Source organism: Bos taurus, chromosome 2, assembly GCF_002263795.3.
Source record: "Bos taurus isolate L1 Dominette 01449 registration number 42190680 breed Hereford chromosome 2, ARS-UCD2.0, whole genome shotgun sequence".
NCBI classification, from domain to species: domain Eukaryota; kingdom Metazoa; phylum Chordata; class Mammalia; order Artiodactyla; family Bovidae; genus Bos; species Bos taurus.
In genome coordinates this window covers 85462655-85481962 of record NC_037329.1, presented here as the reverse complement: position 1 = coordinate 85481962, position 19308 = coordinate 85462655, and the positions used below count along the sequence as shown (strand labels likewise).

At 35.3% G+C, this 19308-nt stretch overlaps 1 protein-coding gene across 1 annotated transcript in view; it reads left to right on the top strand.

Moving 5' to 3' along the window:
• Positions 1 to 19308, top strand: part of PGAP1 (post-GPI attachment to proteins inositol deacylase 1) — a 73436-nt gene that overhangs the window by 26440 nt on the left and 27688 nt on the right. Inside the window, exons 5-12 of the mRNA NM_001205550.1 lie at positions 903 to 1060; positions 4728 to 4780; positions 5894 to 5960; positions 7572 to 7677; positions 8325 to 8380; positions 9829 to 9912; positions 13388 to 13434; positions 13821 to 13872. Coding sequence (NP_001192479.1) covers positions 903 to 1060; positions 4728 to 4780; positions 5894 to 5960; positions 7572 to 7677; positions 8325 to 8380; positions 9829 to 9912; positions 13388 to 13434; positions 13821 to 13872 — 623 coding nt within the window. The remainder of the gene's footprint in view (positions 1 to 902; positions 1061 to 4727; positions 4781 to 5893; positions 5961 to 7571; positions 7678 to 8324; positions 8381 to 9828; positions 9913 to 13387; positions 13435 to 13820; positions 13873 to 19308) is intronic.

The following is a 19308-nucleotide window of genomic DNA, read 5'->3' as shown; positions in this document are numbered from 1 at the left end:
AACACCACAGTTCAAAAACATCAATTCTTTGGCGCTCAGCTTTCTTCACAGTCCAACTCTCACATCCATACATGACCACTGGAAGAACTATAGCCTTGACTAGACAGACCTTTGTTGGCAAAGTAATGTCTCTGCTTTTCAATATGCTATCTAGGTTGGTCATAACTTTCCTTCCAAGGAGTAAGTGTTAAGTTTTGATAATCAGAACAGGAAATGCGAACTCCCTGCCCTGGCCTCAGATTTTTGACACTAAATTTTTCTCATCTTCCATAGATAAAGTGGAAAAATTATCCCCAAGTAGTTCCCTTTGAAACTGCTTGTTAAACTAAATGAATAGAATCTTTTAAACATCAGATTTTCTACAGTAGAGAGTCCCAAGAATAATGTGACTGTCATTGCCCTGATAGATGGTATTTTAAGAACTTAAATAGCGCTTTGTGTGGTCACCAGTACTATAGTGGCTGCAGTAAAAAGCTGCTGAGCCCTTATAAACAAGGATACAGCCATGATTAGGAAGATCTACAGCTCCTTAGCATAGTAAACTTGTATCTTTGGAAGAATTTGGGGTGTTTCTTTCTATATTATGTGGCTTATGAACAAAATGCATCCTTGTGGAATGTAGAGACCTGTTTGCTATAGACTTGTCAAAGCTAGTAAAATTGGGTTACCTTTTTTCTTTATTGATATGTTTACTAACTCAGTATTTGTACTCTGATGAGGAAAGTAGAATATGTGTAAAGATAACTGATTTTACTCAAAGTAGAGAAATGTGGATGGCATTGTTTATAGACAATTCAGGTGGCTTAAACAGAAATTCAGTTTAATGTTAGTATCTTAGATAGGTTATTGTTTCAGGGAATGGTTACTAACTTTTAATGTATGTCTTTTTTATTTCCCACCAGATTTTTATATGACTGTAAACAACTATTGGATTTTAAATGCTAGACAGATAAATTTAACCACACTTTCTGTAGCTGGAGGATTCCGGGATTACCAAGTTCGTTCAGGACTGACTTTTCTGCCAAAATTAAGCCATCATACCAGTGCCTTATCTGTTGTGGTAATTTTTTTTAAAAGATTCTACTGACGTAGTAACATAATGGTCACAATGGGGCATGAAAGGAGAAGTGATGTGTGGTTGGTTGGAAATGATTACTGAGTTGGTGTAGTATATTGTGTGTACATGTGTGCATGTGTGTGTGTGTGAGAGAGGAGAGAGATATGAAAAAATGAAAATTATTATTTTGGGAAGGCAGAGGCATGGGTACTTAAATTCATGGAAAGTGAAAAGAATATTAGAAACTTCGTGCATATCACTCTTATATATGAAGACGATTGTTTCTTGTTCAAAGTGACTATCCATTGATTAGAGTTTTAAATATAAGAAAGTGTGGGCTGATGTCCAAGGGCCCTTTGTGTATCTCAGTGGTATGCTATATACAACAGTAGTAGAAGATCAAACATTTCCCATACTCTTGAATTTTATACTTGAATGAAGGTTTACTGGTTTTAAAATTTAAAAATTAGCTTTGATACTTGGTAGTAGCTTCCCTGATGGCACAGACAGTAAAGAATCTGCCTGCCATGTGGGAGACAAGGGTTTGATCCTTGGGTCAGGACAATTCCCCTGGAGAAGGAAATGGCAACCCACTCCAGTATTCTTGCCCGGAGAACCCCATGGACAGAGGAGCCTGGTGGGCTACAGTCCATGGGGTTGCAAAAAGTTGGACAGGAATGAGTGATTGATACTTGATAGAGTATCAAAGTGTAGATAGAGACCTGATTAATTAACTTGCTACTTATTCTTCCCTGCTAGCACATCAGGTATTTGATCTTTAACTGGGATACATAGTTTCTGTAAAATAAGTTCAGGTTTCTTTTTAGGACTTACATTATTCTTGTATTTTTAACTTTGAGGTCTTCAGATAAGAGCTGAACTTTTAAACTCAGTATGCACATTGTCTCTAAATATAACTGAGTTTAATTTCTACAAAGAAAATTCATAGTATTCCTTTTGCTTTTTAGATGATAGTTCTTTGTTTCATAGTTGTTCTCTTCATAGGTATGCCTTTGCTCGGCTTAGCTACTATTGCTCTTCCTTAGATTGCTATTCATTAAGTAAATACTGAATGCTAGATAGAACAAAAATTATTAGGCTGTTCTGCCCTTATCCACCATTTTCTTACTACTGGAGAAGCTATGATATAGCCATAGTAGCTTTGGAACTAATTAGTAGTAATTTACTAATTGGTAAACCTCTCTAACCTCATTGTTGGTATGAATCTCGTTTTTTGCTGCTGAAATATTTTGGGCAGATATATTCTAGTTCTCAAAACTCTAAATATGAAATTCCTAGTAAAAATAGATATTTTAGTCATATAAAACTGGGTATAACTTATTTCCTAGACTTGATCTTCGGAGAAGGCAATGGCACCCAACTCCAGTACTCTTGCCTGGAAAATCCCATGGACGGAGGAGCCTGGTAGGCTGCAGTCCATGGGGTCGTGAAGAATCGGACACGACTGAGCGACTTCACTTTCACTTTTCACTTTCATGCATTGGAGAAGGAAATGGCAACCCACTCCAGTGTTCTTGCCTGGAGAATCCTAGGGACATGGGAGCCTGGTGGGCTTCCGTCTATGGGGTCGCACAGTCGGACACGACTGAAGCGACTTAGCAACAGACTTGATCTGGAGCATTATGCTGTATTGATACCCCCTTCTGCAGCTTTTAAGGAATTTTGTTTTTTTTAATGCTGTGTGTGCGCATGCTTTTCTAATCAATTTGTTAATGTATTGTGTTTAAGACAACTAGTGTATCTGTGTCTCTGATGAAAATATATTTTACTTATTATGGAACTTAAAGCTGGTTATTGTATAATCTGAGTTTTATTTCATTATTTAGTTTTTAGCTCCCAAATAATCTTTAGTCTTTTATGTATCTACATGTATGTTCTCCTTAAAAAAACAATTATTAAGAAGTAATTTTTTAATGATTATCTCAAGACCAGTTAAATGACATTAAACTCATTGGGACTAAAAAACCATTCAAGTTAGAGACCTTAGTTATTTTAGTATGGTAGACCAAACTTCTATAATATTCACTTATGCAGATAATGGCACTTAAACAGTAGAATTTTACATTTTACTCATTTAACTGCCCTAGGTGTGCATTTAAGTGGTGGGTGGTTTATGAAGGAGGCTCAGTAAAGGACTCAGGCTCCCCCTTCTTGAATGCCTTACCCAAAAGGTTGCTTTAATCGTCACTGTTTCAACCCATAAGAAGGGAGGAGAAAGAGCATGGAGGGAGAGCAGTCAGGCCTGGCAGTGGCACATATCACTCTTTTTTACATACTGTTAGAGTACTTAGTCACACCTTAGCGTAAAGAGACTGAAATATGCATTCTAGCTAACTGTGTAAAAATGGAAGAAGATTTTGGTGGATATTCAGCAGTTTTTACCACAAAGATTATGAGCAGCTACCTTTATTATTTGTGTTAACTTTCCTTTTTTTAGCTCTAACACAGATATTAGACTGAAGGTAAATTAGCTTTGTGTCCTAGTTAATAGTAAATGATGTCTACACTGAGTTCTTTTTTTACTGAGAATCTAATGAAACCTTAGAACCACAGTGAACTCTGGTTGTCTCAGTTTTTAAAGTAAGTTGCCAGCAATAATTCCTAAATAAGATATCTAACATTTATAAGTTCATTTAGTAAGCTGTAGATTTTCCTTCAACTGTAGAGCCTGGAACCCAAATACACATTGTTATTGGCAGAGTACCAGGATTACAATGACTCAGTGACTCCTTAGAAGTTATAAATACCTTTTTTTTTTTTTTTAATTAAAGAGGCATGTTAGGCCTTTAAATTTTCTCACACATAGCATTGTTAGTTTCCTGTTTTCATTGTATTTTGACGTTTCCAGGGAGAGCATCTCATTGTGTCTTTGACAGTGCAGAAAGAGAGATGATATGAAAAGATAATATTAGATTTACTTAATATTCCCCCATTGTATGTAAGATGCTGTTCATTCATGAGGAGGTCATTACCTTGTATAAAAAAGTTCTCTAGTTCTTGGAGATTGCTGGTCATTGTTAGGAAACCTGAAAATAGTTATATGTTTTACTAGGCTTTTGCCCTTCTGTCTCTAACCAGTAGTATATATTGCTAATCATCTAGAGATTTTTTTTTCTTAAATGAAAGTCTGTACTCCACTTATAAAAGTCTGATTTGGTAGTTTTGTGATTAGGCATATTTATTTTGAATAAAGTCTCACCAGGCCTAGGTATCTCTCAGATATATCCTGATTAGAATTAACATCTTAGAATTTATTAAGTGTCAGTCTAGTCAGAACTAAAATGGCTGAAATATCTATTATAATTTACACATACACTATGATTTATTAAAAATTCATAAACTCGACCTCTATTAGAGTAATGAGGAGTTAGACATTAAACTTCAATAAGTAACATGTAGATGTTTTAATAATTTTTAAAGAATAATTTAAGCTTGACTAAGTAGTAATGACAAAGAGAATTATTTTATGCAGGAAATATTATAATATTTTGGGGTCACCTTTTTATAAGACATTTTAAAATGTCTGTGCATCATAAAATAGTGAAACTAATGTTACATGTTTCTAAATATTAGCCTATAAGAATTTCAAGCCTGTTGAAGAATAACAAATGTGCTTTTCTTAACTATGATTTTGTTTCTTTCCTTTTAGAGTTCAGCAGTGCCTAAGACATGGGTCTCAACAGACCACCTCTCCATTGTATGGTAAGTCAATATAACTTATTTTGGCAGTTTGTGGCGGTCGTCTTTTCTCATGAGTGAATTGATTGGTTTGTTATCTTTCTTAGAGCTTTATCTATAAATAAATAAGGGTTTGGGAGAAAGATTAACTTAGGGGATTAGAACTTCAACCTTTGTTCTTGTCCTGGTTTGACCAAGATGTCCTTGACAACCTATAAAACCATGCCTTGAAGAACCAGTAGCTTTAGTCTCAAATGAAGCTAATGTCAAATGTCAAAATTTTGGGATTTGTCATGTTGGGCAGAATCAAAGACCCTTGTCCAATCACCAAACTCAGGGACTTGATTACTGCAGCATTGATTATTCTGGAGCAGCACATGGAAAACCAAGCAGGAATTAGATTTATGCTTAATATAAATAAATAGATGAAATAAGGGGCAGGAAATACATAAACCCTAGTATCTTATCTCTGTGTCCATTGGCTTAAAGATTCTCTTTTCACCTTCCTCTGGCTGTGCAATCAGTGGTGTCGGGAACACAACCATTCAGGCATGTGAAGATGGGATAGACAATATGCCTGTGTCTGGGGTAGACATGGATATTTAGGGAAGACAGAGCAGCTGGATACTTTTCTACTCTGAAATATCTGGGAAGATTAAATTTACTTTATTTAGATAGGTTTCAGCTTTAAGACGGAGAAGGCAATGGCACCCCACTCCAGTACTCTTGTCTAGAAAATCCCATGGACAGCAGAGCCTGGTAGGCTGCAGCCATGGGGTCGCTAAGAGTTGGACACGTCTGAGCAACTTCCCTTTTACTTTTCAGTTTCATGTATTGGAGAAGGAAATGGCAACCCACTTCAGTATTCTTGCCTTGAGACTCCCAGGGACAGGGGAGCCTGGTGGGCTTCCATCTGTGGGGTCGCACAGAGTCGGACACAACTGAAGCGACTTAGCAGCAGCAGCAGCTTTAAGATGTATGCTTAATACTGATGATTTGTTAAATAATTTTAGAGTTCACAGCATTAAAGGAAATTTCTATATTCCATTAATTTTTGTTTTTTATCAAAGTATATTTATGTTTGTATCAAAAGTATATTTTTAAAGAAAGTTTCATTTGTAACATTTTATTCTTCAGGTGTAAACAATTGCAATTGACTACAGTTCGAGCATTCTTTGATCTTATTGATGCTGATACTAAACAAGTATGTATTTTTAAACTAAAAGTTACTTCAGTGAAGTAAAACTTTTTGTTAGAGCAGTGAAAAATTTAATACATTTTTTTTACTTGGATGATAGTAGAAGCCTACACCTTATATTGACTGCGATTAGTTTCAAATGGAAATATCTTTGTTTATCTGTAATCTTTGATCACTAGTAATAATTAAGAATGCAGTAAAATTGAAAGAATGAAAGATACCATAAATCTTCCTCAGTAACCCCTTTTACTGTTTAACATTTGATATATGTCCTTCTTTTTTGGGGGAGTGGAGGGAGAAGGAAATGGCAACCCACTCCAGTATTCTTGCCTGGGAAAAATCCCATAGACAGAGGATCTGGCTTCCCTGGTGGCTCAGATGGTAAAGCTTCTGCCTGCAGTGCGGGAGACCTGGGTTGGATCCCTGGGTTGGGAAGATCGCCTGGAAAAGGAAATGGCAACCCACTCCAGTACTCTTGACTGAAAAATCCCATGGATGGAGGAGCCTGGTAGGCTACAGTCCATGTGGTCACAAAGAGTCGGAAATGACTGAGCGACTTCACTTTCACCTACTTTGGAGAAAAAAGTTACTTTTGTTTTTTGTATTATTTGTCATTATGGCAGGTTTTGGGAGTTCTTTCCCCTGAAGGCTCCAGTTCTTTGAGAACTGGAGTAGTTCTCAGTAGTTCTCTAGGTAATGCTTTCCTTTTTATTGTGTCTTAACCTTGCTCCTGTAGCATTTTCTCTTAGGAATAAGGTAGTGTATTCTTTTCTTTACTCCTTCAGAAAGCTGCATAACTATCATCAGAGAGAATGAGTGATAAAAGAAAGACACAAATTGATCTGTTTTACCACATTTTAAATCACAAGATGCCATATTTAAGTTAGTGTATTAAAGTAAATGAGCTTTATAGGTTTAACACTGTTAATATTGCAATTGTATAATCATGGAATGCAAACATTTTTTAGCTTTTCAACATTGTTTTAATTGTGACTCTTTAGCTATGACCAGTATGTTTAGGAAAAATCCAATTTCAGCTGATAACAGATGAGTTTCAGACAGGTATATACTTTAAAAATGATAAATCAAACTAATTTTAACAAATCATATCTTGTTTTCCATTAAATTCTAAAATGAGAAAACCCTAATACTGGCATGTAATAAATTATAATTTTGGATGGGTGTTTTACAGATACATTTTAAGGGACAGATGAGAAATTTTTGACTAATACTGTTAAGAATCAAAATACTATGAAACTGAGCTTTTTTTTTTTTTTTACTATATATGATAGACTAGACTAAATATTTGACAATAAAATGTTAGGATATTTTACTAAACATTAGACACTAAAATGTTAGGATGTTGCCCTGCTTCTCAGGAAGCATTCAGTTTAGGAAGAAAAACATACATACATACAAGGGAACTATAACTCAAAGCGTAATTAGTATCAGGTTAAGCACTTAGAACAGTGCCTGGACCAGAGTAACTGTTGACTTTATTATTATTGGAACTTCCCTGGGAGCTCAGCTGATAAAGAATCCACACTTGAAACAAAGTTTCATTAGGTCATCACAATGGATATAAAAGGATACAGAATGTATCAATGTTCTTTCTAGATAACTCAAAATCCCAAGAAGAAATTGTCGGTTTTGAATCACCATTTTATAAGACACCCAGCAAAACACTTTGAGGAAAATCCATCAATAATTTCTGACTTAACAGGTTGGTGGTAATAACATTTTAATTTTAAGTATAGTTTTGGATATTATTTTAGGTAAATGTGTCATTAGCAGACAAACTCTTTGTAATGCTTCTGCTGTTAAAATCCTATTATATTTCATTAATTTCCCTTTGCTGATTTCTTATGAGGTTCTTGACTAAGGGAAAAAATTAAAAAGTGATTTATAACATATTGCTGATAAAAATTTTGTACTGAAGATAATATGACAGTAACTAAGTTTAAAAGAGTTAATTGCCTCTGTTCTCCTGACAGCCACTTAAAATCAATGCTACATTATTCTTGACTTAGTTTCTTAGTATCATTCTTTAGTCTTCTGGTTTAACAGCATATCTTTTGCTGGTAAATTTTGTTTTTAATATGTATGTCATACTCTACTTAGGTTGGAAAATATTTGTTTACTTCTGTTCATACTTCTTAGAGTTACACACCAAATAGTTTTTAAATGCTTCACTTGATCTGAGTGCTGGTGATGAGTATATGGAGAACATCTCCTTGGATTTTATATTTTAAAATAGCCGGTATTCAGGGATATGCTTTTTTCAAATCCTGTTATGATTGAGAAGTATTCAGTAAAAGAAATCACTTAATATTTTTTAAAAGCCAAATAAATTAATTTCTTTTACCTCAGGAACATCTATGTGGGTTCCAGTAAAAGTGTCCAAATGGACATATGTGGCTTACAATGTAAGTACACCACCAATGGACTTAACAACTTTTTTCCAAAATATTTTAGTATTTCTCTTTCAAAGTTAGACTTTTTAAAGAAGATAACCACTTGTCTTTTCCCATATTAAATCAGTTTAGTAATAATTCCCTAATATCTAGTCAGTGTTCAATTTTCTAGTTTTATCATAACTGTCAAATTTTTTTTATTGTTTCCTTGTTTTCCAGTTTGCTTAAATCAGGGTACAAACAAAATCTACATAATATTTGTTGATATATCTCTTACTCCTCTTTAAATTTCTAATATCTCCTTTACCCTTTTTTTCCTTGCAGTTTATTTGTTGAAAAAAAAAGTCATCTGTCCCAGAGTTTCACAGTCTTGATTTTGCTGATTGCATTCCTGTAGTGTCATTCCGTATATTCCTTTGCCTACTCCTTCCTGTGACTTGGTAGTTGAGTCTAGATGCTTCATCAGATTCACATTTTTGTTTTGCTTTTCTTTTTACTAGACTCTCTTTTTGTGATGTTAGCAGCTATTATTGATGAAGAAGGCGTAGAGTCATTAATTCATTTATTGCAAAAGTAATAAGACTATGGTTTGATTATTCCTTCTTTATTAACTGAAATTCTATATAGAAAACTTCTCATCTACTAAATTTATCTAGAGTGGAGCAAATAGATTATGAAGAAAAAAATGATAATTCTTTGTATCTTAGGAGATTATATTTACTGGTTTTCAGAATAGTTGGTTCACCAACACCCTCCATCAGTGATCATAAGATTTTGGCGGAGGGGAGGGGAGCAGTTTCCTCTAGTGTTATTATGAACTCAGACATTTCTGTGTTTCTGTCTAAACTAAAATACTAAAATTGCCCTATCTTTGATATTAAAATTGCTATTAAAACTATTCTGTCTTTGACCAGTGGAAGCCATTTCAATGTAGGCTCCTGGATCTTTTTGATAAAGCTGCTCTCTAGATGTCTTTGATGTTTTCCTCACTCTAGTATGAGACAGTATTTTAGCTCATTGTGTAACATTTCCCATCCCAGATCTTGAATCTGGCTTTTTCTCAAAGTAGCTCTCCCTAGTTTTTGGTAAACAATGTCTAAAAACCGTAACTTGGGCACTTACAGGTGTTATGAGTAGTGCGTTATCATTTCTAAGGCCTTTCCAGTGAGCAGAGCTAAGAAATGTCCGGTCATAAGGCCAAAAACCAAACCCAAACAAAAAAAAACACATGCATCCATACTGATGCTTCCAAGATAAGTTCAGGTGTACAGAGTTTGTACTGTTTTGCATCTATATCTTCTTTTCATTCCTAGAGTAATGGTTCTCAACACCAAGAATGATAGAATGAAAATAATTCATTAGAATTCATTAGAATAATTATTTTTTACTTTGTGTGAATTTTTGAATTATGAAATTATCTACTCTCACAATAGTTTTATTGTTTTCCCTCTTGTTTTTAGGAATCTGATAAGATATATTTTACATTTCCCCTTGCAAATCATAGAAAAATCTACACTCATGTCTATTGTCAGAGCACCATGCTGGTAAGATAATTGGTACACTTTTATGTAAATTTTAAAGACTGACTATTGTTTATTTTTAAAATTCAGCTTAATGGATCTCATCTTTAGCTATGAACTATTATTAAACCCATTTAATTGAAAAACATTTATCTGGGACAGACAGTATTGATTGAAAAGTACTGATCAAAATGTTTCTATAATTGGTATACTGTTAGCTTGTACTTTGCCTCTAGCTTAGGTTTTTCACCCTTTCTACCTTAGTTTCATTGTGTTTAGGATGAAGGAATTCAGTTCAGAGTTTTCTTTAGTTCTAAAATTATGTTAGTACTTTATAGAATAGATACATTTAAGCAAAACTGTTCTCTGTTTTATAAAGTAAATCCTGTTTTTCCATTGACTTCCATACTGAAATTTGGAGTACGTTTTATACCAAATTTTCTCTAAAGTAGTTTAGTAACTTTTTGTTACAGTGTTACCCAGATTTACAATGTAAGTATGATGATTTTGTTTGTGTATTTCTTTTTAATGAGTACCTACTATGCTACAAATATGTTATATGCTTTAGCATCTTTTCTTATATTAGAACTTTAATAATTTATCAACACTTCTTGCTTTCAGGAATTTGTTTCCCAATTTGGGTGCTTTGCTCTCTATTCTGATTTTTTTCCCTCATATCCTAGGATTCTTCACTTTATATTTACATCTTGCAGAATTTAAGTTCCTTCATTTCCTTTTGGTTGGATTATTTGTATTTTTTAGGACTACAATCTAATATGTCACTTAGTTGGTTGATACTGCCATTTGATATATAGTAAAGTCTTTACAAGAGTTGGTAGGCAGGCATTGTGGGCTAGATAATGCTATGCTATGCTATGCTATGCTATGCTAAGTCACTTCAGTCGTGTCCGACTCTGTGTGACCCCATAGACGGCAGCCACCAGGCTCCCCTGTCCCTGGGATTCTCCAGGCAAGAACACTGGCTAGATAATAGTGAATACTAATTTTAGTGGATTGCCACAGTTATGCCCTCTCAGCCTAAAATTTGGATGAACAGTTTATCCCAAGAGAATCTGGCCCTGAGGGTGATGGCTTACAACATCCATACTATTCCAAATAAAAATGGCAGTATTATATTGAGAAAAATCTTTGCCAAAGTGCAGATTTATCTGTTTGGTTCATTAGAGGACCCCTTTTCTGTAATAAGATCCATGGATATGTGGAGAATTTAAAAAAATCTTTTCAATTTTTGTCATAGACGTTTTCAAACATATAAAAGTAGAATATAACTGTAACAGCTTTAACTGTTATCAACACTCTGCCATGCTAATTTGATTTAATCCTTCCTCACTTTTTTTGACTAAAGCATTTTTAAAGCAAAATTCAGGTATTTTATCATTTTATCCATAAATGTTTCAATCTTTCTAACAGATAAGAATTTTACACATTATTATATCATTATTTTATCCACCAAAATTAATTACATATTCCTTAATATCATATGGTATCTAGCCCATGTTCAATTTTCCTTTGTTCATCTAAGTTTTAAGTTGGCTTATTTGAATCAGAATCTAAAAAGTACATACATGGCATTTGATTCATAGATCTTATGTCTCTTTTATAACAGTCCCCTCTTCTTTCCTCCCATGCCATGCGTTTGTTTTGGGTTTAGTTGGTTGTATTCTTGTGGTATCTTTTAACATGTATTTCTATCCATTGTGTTTTCTGTAAACTGGTAGGTGGGTAGATCTAGAATCTTGAATAAATTTTTTTGGGGGTGGGAGTGTTTTATAAGTAGAGCTGCATACTTACCACATCAGTAGGTAAGTGGTTGTCCCACTTTGAGTGACAAAAGAATCAGTGCACTGATTTGTCAGTGAACTCAGGTCCTACTGGCATGATCCATTATAAAGTTCCTAGTCAGTCCTTCATCTAATGATTTTAGCAGCTGTTGAAGACGTCATTTTTTTTTTTTTACCATAGATAGATATTTTTTTAGATCTATAAATTTTATGATCAAGTAGCGTTTTCTGTATACTTCAGGAGTTAGCAAATCCTGAGTGACTTTTTCTCTGATTTTTAATACAAGCTTTATAATTAGCTGAGGTAAGAGTGTTTACTAGATAACCTGAAGTTGTTCTTTTGATACCTTCTAGGTTTTAACAACACTGTCTTAGGGTTGGTTTGAATAACACTGTATTCAATCTGTTAGTGACTGAATCAGAATTCCCTAGACACCAAAGTAAGTAGTTTGGAATATTGGCAGTTTTCATAATAAAGGCTATCTTTGATATAGGCTCCTTTAGTAGCTGCGAAAACCAATCGTACAAATGGGTTGGATCGAGAGGTTGCTAGATTTTCTTTGTCGAGGCCCATGCAGTTCTCTTCTGTTGCCTTGTTTTGTAATATGTTTTTGTACTGGGAAGCACAGATAATTGATAAAGAAGTCAGACAACTATTTTGTCAGCAGTGGGGAGTAGAGAAGTACCACATAGTTCTTGTTTTCTTTCAACTTGCTTTTCTATATTCTTGAAAAATTTCTTAAAATTTTATTTAAACTCCATGAGGGCAGAGACTCAATCTGCTTGATTCATCATGTTTGTTGAGGGCTTGGCATAATTCCTTGGCTGCGGATTAGGTTTTATAAATTCTAGTTGAATGAAAGGGTTGATACTTTTATTGCCCTGTCTATATACTAAGGGATACTAAGGGAAAAAGTTGTGCTGTCTCTGCAGTGTTTCTTATTCTCTTATGCCCTGGTAGGAGTTCAGTACTGTTAGATCTTGGAGCAGTGCTCTTACTACTTCATTAAAAGTTGAAGTGACAATCTTTGGTCATAGTGCTTTTAAATAACTGAAGCTGAATATGTAATATTGTTAAAATACCACAACCATCTCTGCAGTATTCCCAATCTGCACTAATAAAGTAGCAACTAAGCTTTAGTCTTAAACCCTTGGAATTGTGTTTCAATCCAAGCACAGTCTCAGTTGCATAAAAGTAATTTGTCTCATAATCAAATGAGAACTCAAATGATAAACTAAAAAGCTCTATTAGATTATTTTTAATTACTTGACTTGACTCTGGCTTTTTTCCCCCTCTTTGTATGAAAGTCCACTTGTAGTTCATTCTTGTTTTTTGTTAAAATGTAGGTTACTTTTTTTGTAATTTCTATCTAATTAAAATGTGGACATTGCTGAACTCTAAATGTTTGTTCAGATATTAGACTTGCTTAGCAGTATGCTATGGAAAGATTACCCATCATCTCATCTCTCATACTGCTGCTCCAGGTTACTTGCTTACCTGTCTGTGTTAACTTTAAACTTCTTTGCCTACCATTGACCTGTTTGACTTTTGAGACCATTTTGAATACATTTCTGAATAGCAAGTTATTATTTTATGTTTCTTATGCCTACTGACCCTATATCATAAACAGTGAAATGCTTATTTTATATAATTATTTTCTATAATATTATGTTTTGTTTGTGTTATCAATCAATAGGATACAAATAGTTGGATTTTTGGCTGCATAAACAGCACTTCTATGTGGTAAGTGTTTTAAACAAAAGGCCTTTTGTTGTTCATTTTCTTAACATAAGATATACTCAAATTACACTTTCAGAATTGCTTCAAGTATACTTATTGTCATTTTGCTACCATACTAAATTATAATATTGATTTTAAAATTAAAAATAAATAAAATTAACATACTAGTAATTTTTGTAAACATTGGTAGTTGGTTGCTAGGAAAAACTACTTTCTGTGCCCAAAAGGACTATGTGGATAAAGCGTATCGTGTTAAACTTATCAGACTTGACTTCATTAGAAGTGTCTCTGATAGGTCCATAGATGTTTTCTTGTTCTGATGCTTATTTATAATTTATAATACTTTAATATATTTGTCCTTTAATTATATTTTTGTATGTATTTCCAAGCCGGCAAGGGGTTGATTTATCATGGAAAGCTGAACTGCTGCCAACAATTAAGGTAAATTATGGCTTTAGAATGTTAATATCCAGATGAAAAAAATATTTGAACATATAGGCATATACAGTATGTTATTTGATTAAATTCATCTAGGTAATAAATAAATTTTGAGATTTGCTAATGTACATTTTAGAAATATTTTCTCTAGAAATACACTTAATGAAGAATAGCTTGTGTTTTATTTTTGTTTTTTTTAGCTTTCATAGATGAAAACAGGTCATCATTCCTAAATAAAATTAAATCTATATGTTATAGCATCATAACAAGAGATAGATAAATTTTAAGATTTAATTTGAGAGTTTGTTTAGAATGGTCTGTCTTAAAATACTAAGTTGAGTATACTCAGAATCTGTTTTGGGAAGTAAGCATCACAAAAAGACATAAAACAGATTTCAATTTCAATATTATCTGTGGCTAAGCCCTTCAGTAACTATCTACTTTTATCTGAGGTTCCATAGAATTTATTTAATAATTGCTAGTGATTTCCTTAAGCAGTTGTGGCAGGTCAGCAGTCTTTACAAAAGGTTAATTTGCATACTCAACAAAATCTGTTGTTGAAAAATAGAACAATCCTAAAATTTGATATTAGAAAATGTCTGTTCTAATTTCCACATTGTATTTATTACACTGATAATCATGTGCCAGAATTGGTAGTTTTAATCTTCAAATAAATCTATACTTTAAAATATATTGTCAAAAAAATATTGTCATAATGAATACTATATTCATACAGTTGAATGTGAAGTCCTCTGGTTGGTCCTGGTCATCTCCCAACTCGTTATTTGTCCTCATGAATGTTTGTTTATCTGTATGTATAGTCAAGTCTGTACTATACCAAGGAGAGGAATGATGACAGAATGAATAAAGCAAGTCACTTACACTTGACTTTGGAATGATTGCAGTGATGTATTTTCTGTCGCGTTGGTCAATCTTACTTTGTGCATATTTATTCATGTAGCTTTGTTTTCATTTGACAAATAACTGATTTCACTCACAAGAACATTTTTAAGGTCTCTCACTAGTTCTTTCGTAACTGTCTACACAGGAGCAAAACAAAAACAAAAGTAATAGGATGTACTTACTAACAAGTCATTCATAAGATATGTTAAATATTTCCTTCAATTTTCAGTTTGGATATCCTCTTCAGTCTGTAATTTAAGAGTTGTGCATGCTAAGTCACTTTAGTCCTGTCCAACTCCTCGCAACCCTATGGACTGTAGCCCACCAGGCTCCTCTGTCCATGGGATTTTCCAGGCAAGGATACTGGAGTGGGTTGCCATTCCCTTGAGGGATCTTCCAGACTCAGGGATTGAACCCACATCTCCTCTGGCTCCTGCAAAACAGACGGATTCTTTACTACTGAGCTACTGTGGAAGCCCAATTTAAGAGTTAGAAAGAAAGAAATGATGACCCAGAGGGATGGGGAAGGAGGTAGGAGGGGGGTTCAGGATGGGGAACACGTGTACACCTGTGGTGGATTCATGTTGATGTATGGCAAAACCAATACAGTATTGTAAAGTAATTAGCCTCCAATTAAAATAAATTTATATTAAAAAAGGAAATAAATGATTAAAAACCTGGTAAAATGTTATTTTATTAACTCTTAAATAATAATATTTTTATATTATTTTTTAGTCTCAAAGATTAAACAATGTATTTATATAGTTTTAGTCCCCTGTGTTATTTTTTTCTAAATGTAAGAAACAGCTGGCTGAGCAGTAGGAGAACAAGTTCTTCCCGCTGCTTACTTTTTATAGCGGATGCTATAAGAAAGTGCTGGGTGGCATTAAAAGCCTGCTGGATTTGAGGAGAAAAGTGGAAGAGAGAAGTTAGAAAGGAAGGATTATAATCTTCTGCTATCTTAGTTATTCTCAGTTGAAGATGATTGTAATTATTAAATGCAAGTAAACTTTTCCATTAAAATGAAAGTCAAAATCACGTATATTCATTTGTATGTGTTCAGTTATGTTCAGTCGCTCAGTCATGTCCGACTCTTTGCGACCCCATGAATTGTAGCACGCCAGGCCTCCCTGTCCATCACCAACTCCCGGAGTTCACTCAAACTCATGTCCATTGAGTCGGTGATGCCATCCAGCCATCTCATCCTCTGTGGTCCCCTTCTCCTTCTGTCCCTAATCCGTCCCAGCATCAGAATCTTTTCCAATGAGTCAACTCTTCGCATGAGGTGGCCAAAGTACTGGAGTTTCAGCTTTAGCATCATTCCTTCCAAAGAACACCCAGGGCTGATCTCCTTTAGAATGGACTGGTTGGATCTCCTTGCAGTCCAAGGGACTCTCAAGAGTCTTCTCAAACACCACAGTTCAAAAGCATCAATTCTTCGGCACTCAGCCTTCTTCACAGTCCAACTCTCACATCCATACATGACCACTGGAAAAACCATAGCCTTGACTAGACAGACCTTTGTTGGCAAAGTAATGTCTCTGCTTTTCAATATGCTATCTAGGTTGGTCATAACTTTTCTTCCAAGGAGTAAGCGTCTTTTAATTTCATGGCTGCAACCACCATCTGCAGTGATCTTGGAGCCCCCCAAAATAAAGTCTGACACTGTTTCCACTGTTTCCCCATCTATTTCCCATGAAGTGATGGAACCAGATGCTATGATCTTCGTTTTCTGAATGTTGAGCTGTAAGCCAACTTTTTCACTCTCCTCTTTCACTTTCATCAAGAAGCTTTTTAGTTCCTTTTCACTTTCTGCCATAAGGGCGGTGTCATCTGCATATCTGAGGTTATTGATATTTCTCCCGGCAATCTTGATTCCAGCTTGTACTTCTTCCAGCCCAGCGTTTCTCATGATGTACTCTGCATAGAAGTTAAAGAAGCAGGGTGACAATATACAGCCTTGACCTACTCCTTTTCCTATTTGGAACCAGTCTGTTGTTCCATGTCCAGTTCTAACTGTTGCTTCCTGACCTGCATATAGGTTTCTCAAGAGGCAGGTCAGGTGGTCTGGCATTCCCATCCCTTTCAGAATTTTCCACAGTTTATTGTGATCCACACAGTCAAAGGCTTTGGCATAGTCAATAAAGCAGAAATAGATGTTTTTCTGTAACTCTTGCTTTTTCGATGATCCAGCAGATGTTAGCAGTTTGATCTCTGGTTAGTCAATTATAAAAAGCACACAAAGTTACTTTGACATGAAGTTGAAAAATTGAAGTAAAATTTGTGAGTTCTATTCTTATTTATATCTTCTCAATAAGGGTAATGTCACATGTGAAGTGAGTGAAGTCGCTCAGTCGTGTCTGACTCTTTGCAACCCCATGGACACCAGGCTCCTCCATCCATGGGATTTTCTAGGCAAGAGTACTGGAGTGGGTTGCCTTTTCCTTCTCCAGGGAACTTCCCGACCCAGGGATTGAACCCAGGTCTCCTGCATTGTAGACAGATGCTTTACCGTCTGAGCCACCAGGGAAGTCAATGTCACATGAGAACATATCATTTTGAGCACCTCTGCTGACTGAATTGTTAATAAATAGATGGAATCCTATAGCAAAGCAGTTTAGGGCCTTCAGAGCACCAATCATATGGAGCTTTTCTGTCATAGTACAGTGAAGTTGTTTCTAAAAACACACAAACCACTGCATGCCAACAATTTCACAAGCCCAAATGGACTTACTGCTAAAAACAGAACAATTACCTTTGGAAAGAAATCTAAGTTATATGAGAAAAGTTACCTTGTCACTCTTTTGCCTAAATTAAATGTAGCACCACGGCTTTGCCTGACACACAGCAGCAGAACTTGAAGGGTTTCTGACATCCAAATACTGGTATTTGATTTTTTATGTGTGTTACCTTAGCATTAAGGTAATTTTTATTTTTAAAACACTGAAAAATTTTCAAACTTTGTATTACCCTTATCTGTTAATGTAGCAATTTCATAAATAGTATCTTGCCAAATTCCTACTGATTTTATAACTATATGGAGCTTAAGTTTATAAGTAAATGTACTTTGACACTCTGGTATCTTTTTAACGTATTCTGATCTGAAAAATTGAAAGACTGAAGGCAGAAGGAGAAGGTGACGACAGGATGAGATGGTTGGATGGCATCACGGACTCAGTGGACATGAGTTTGAGTAAACTCCGGGAGTTGGTGATGGACAGGGAGGCCTAGCGTGCTGCAGTCCATGGGGTCACAAAAAGTCAGACATGACTGAGCGACTGAACTGACTGACTGACCTGAAAAAAAAATTCTTGAGAAAAAAAATTTTTCTTGAAAGTAACAAAAGCTCTCAGAGTGGATAGCTACACAGATAACCATGGTTCTTTGTAATTATCTTTCATATTGTCTACCATTTATCTGGTTGGTTTCAGTTGCTTGGAACTTTGGCTTGTGTGGTCCTTTTGTGTGTGTGTCTGTGTGTGTGCACATGCTCTGGTTTCTGAGGTGGCACAGTGGTAAAGAATCTGCCTGCCAATGCAAGAGACTGGGTTTGATCCCTGGGTCGGAAGATCCGCTGGAGTAGGAAATGGCAACCCACTCTAGTATTCTTGACTGGAAAATTCCATGCACAGAGGAGTCTGGCGGGCTATAGTCCATGGGGTTGCAAAGAGTCGGACATGACTGAGCACACAAGCATGCATGTGTGTGTTCAGTTGCTCAGTCATGTCTGACTCTTGCGATCATAGCTTGCCTGGCTCCTCTGTCCATGGAGTTTTCCAGGCAAGAATACTATAGTGGGTTGCCACTTCCTACTCCCAAGAATCTTCCTGACCCAGGGATTTATCTGCATCTCCTGCATCTGACAGACAAATTCTTTACAACTGTGCCACCTGGGAAGCCCCTGTCACCTTTTAATGTGCATTAGAATATGTAAGTTGGCTATAGAGACTTTCCTTAGTAAGTTGAGATGCAGCCCAGGAGATTAATAAGCACTCCCAGGTGAATCTGGTCAGGTTGTTTGAGGACCACTCGTGATAGCGTGCTTCAGGTTCTCAGTCCAGATTGCCCACAAGGGTGCTTCTGAAGAACAGTGGAGAATGTTAAGTGCAGAATTTTCTTAATGCATAAGATTGTTGCAACATATAACTTACTCCCATTTCCCACATCTATTGTCAGGAAAAAAAAAAACTTGAAAACTACATTTGGTGGCCTAGCTTTTCATTAAATAGACCGTCTCCTATCTAGTCATTCCTCAGAATACAGACTGTAAGATATGGGCTTAGCTTTGAGAACAGAAGAGATGCTCATTTGGTGAGGTGTGTTGTTGGACTTGCATAGTTCATTCTTGTCACTTACTGAATAAGTTCCAAGGGATGATGTTCATACATCATTAGCCAGCAACTGTTTATTATGTGGCCTAGATCAGAATCATTTCAGATTAAGTTGCAGTTGTTCTGTCATATTGAGCATCCATTCAACTATTGAGTGCTCTTTGTCATATACCACCAAAATCAATGTAGAAACCATACTGTAATA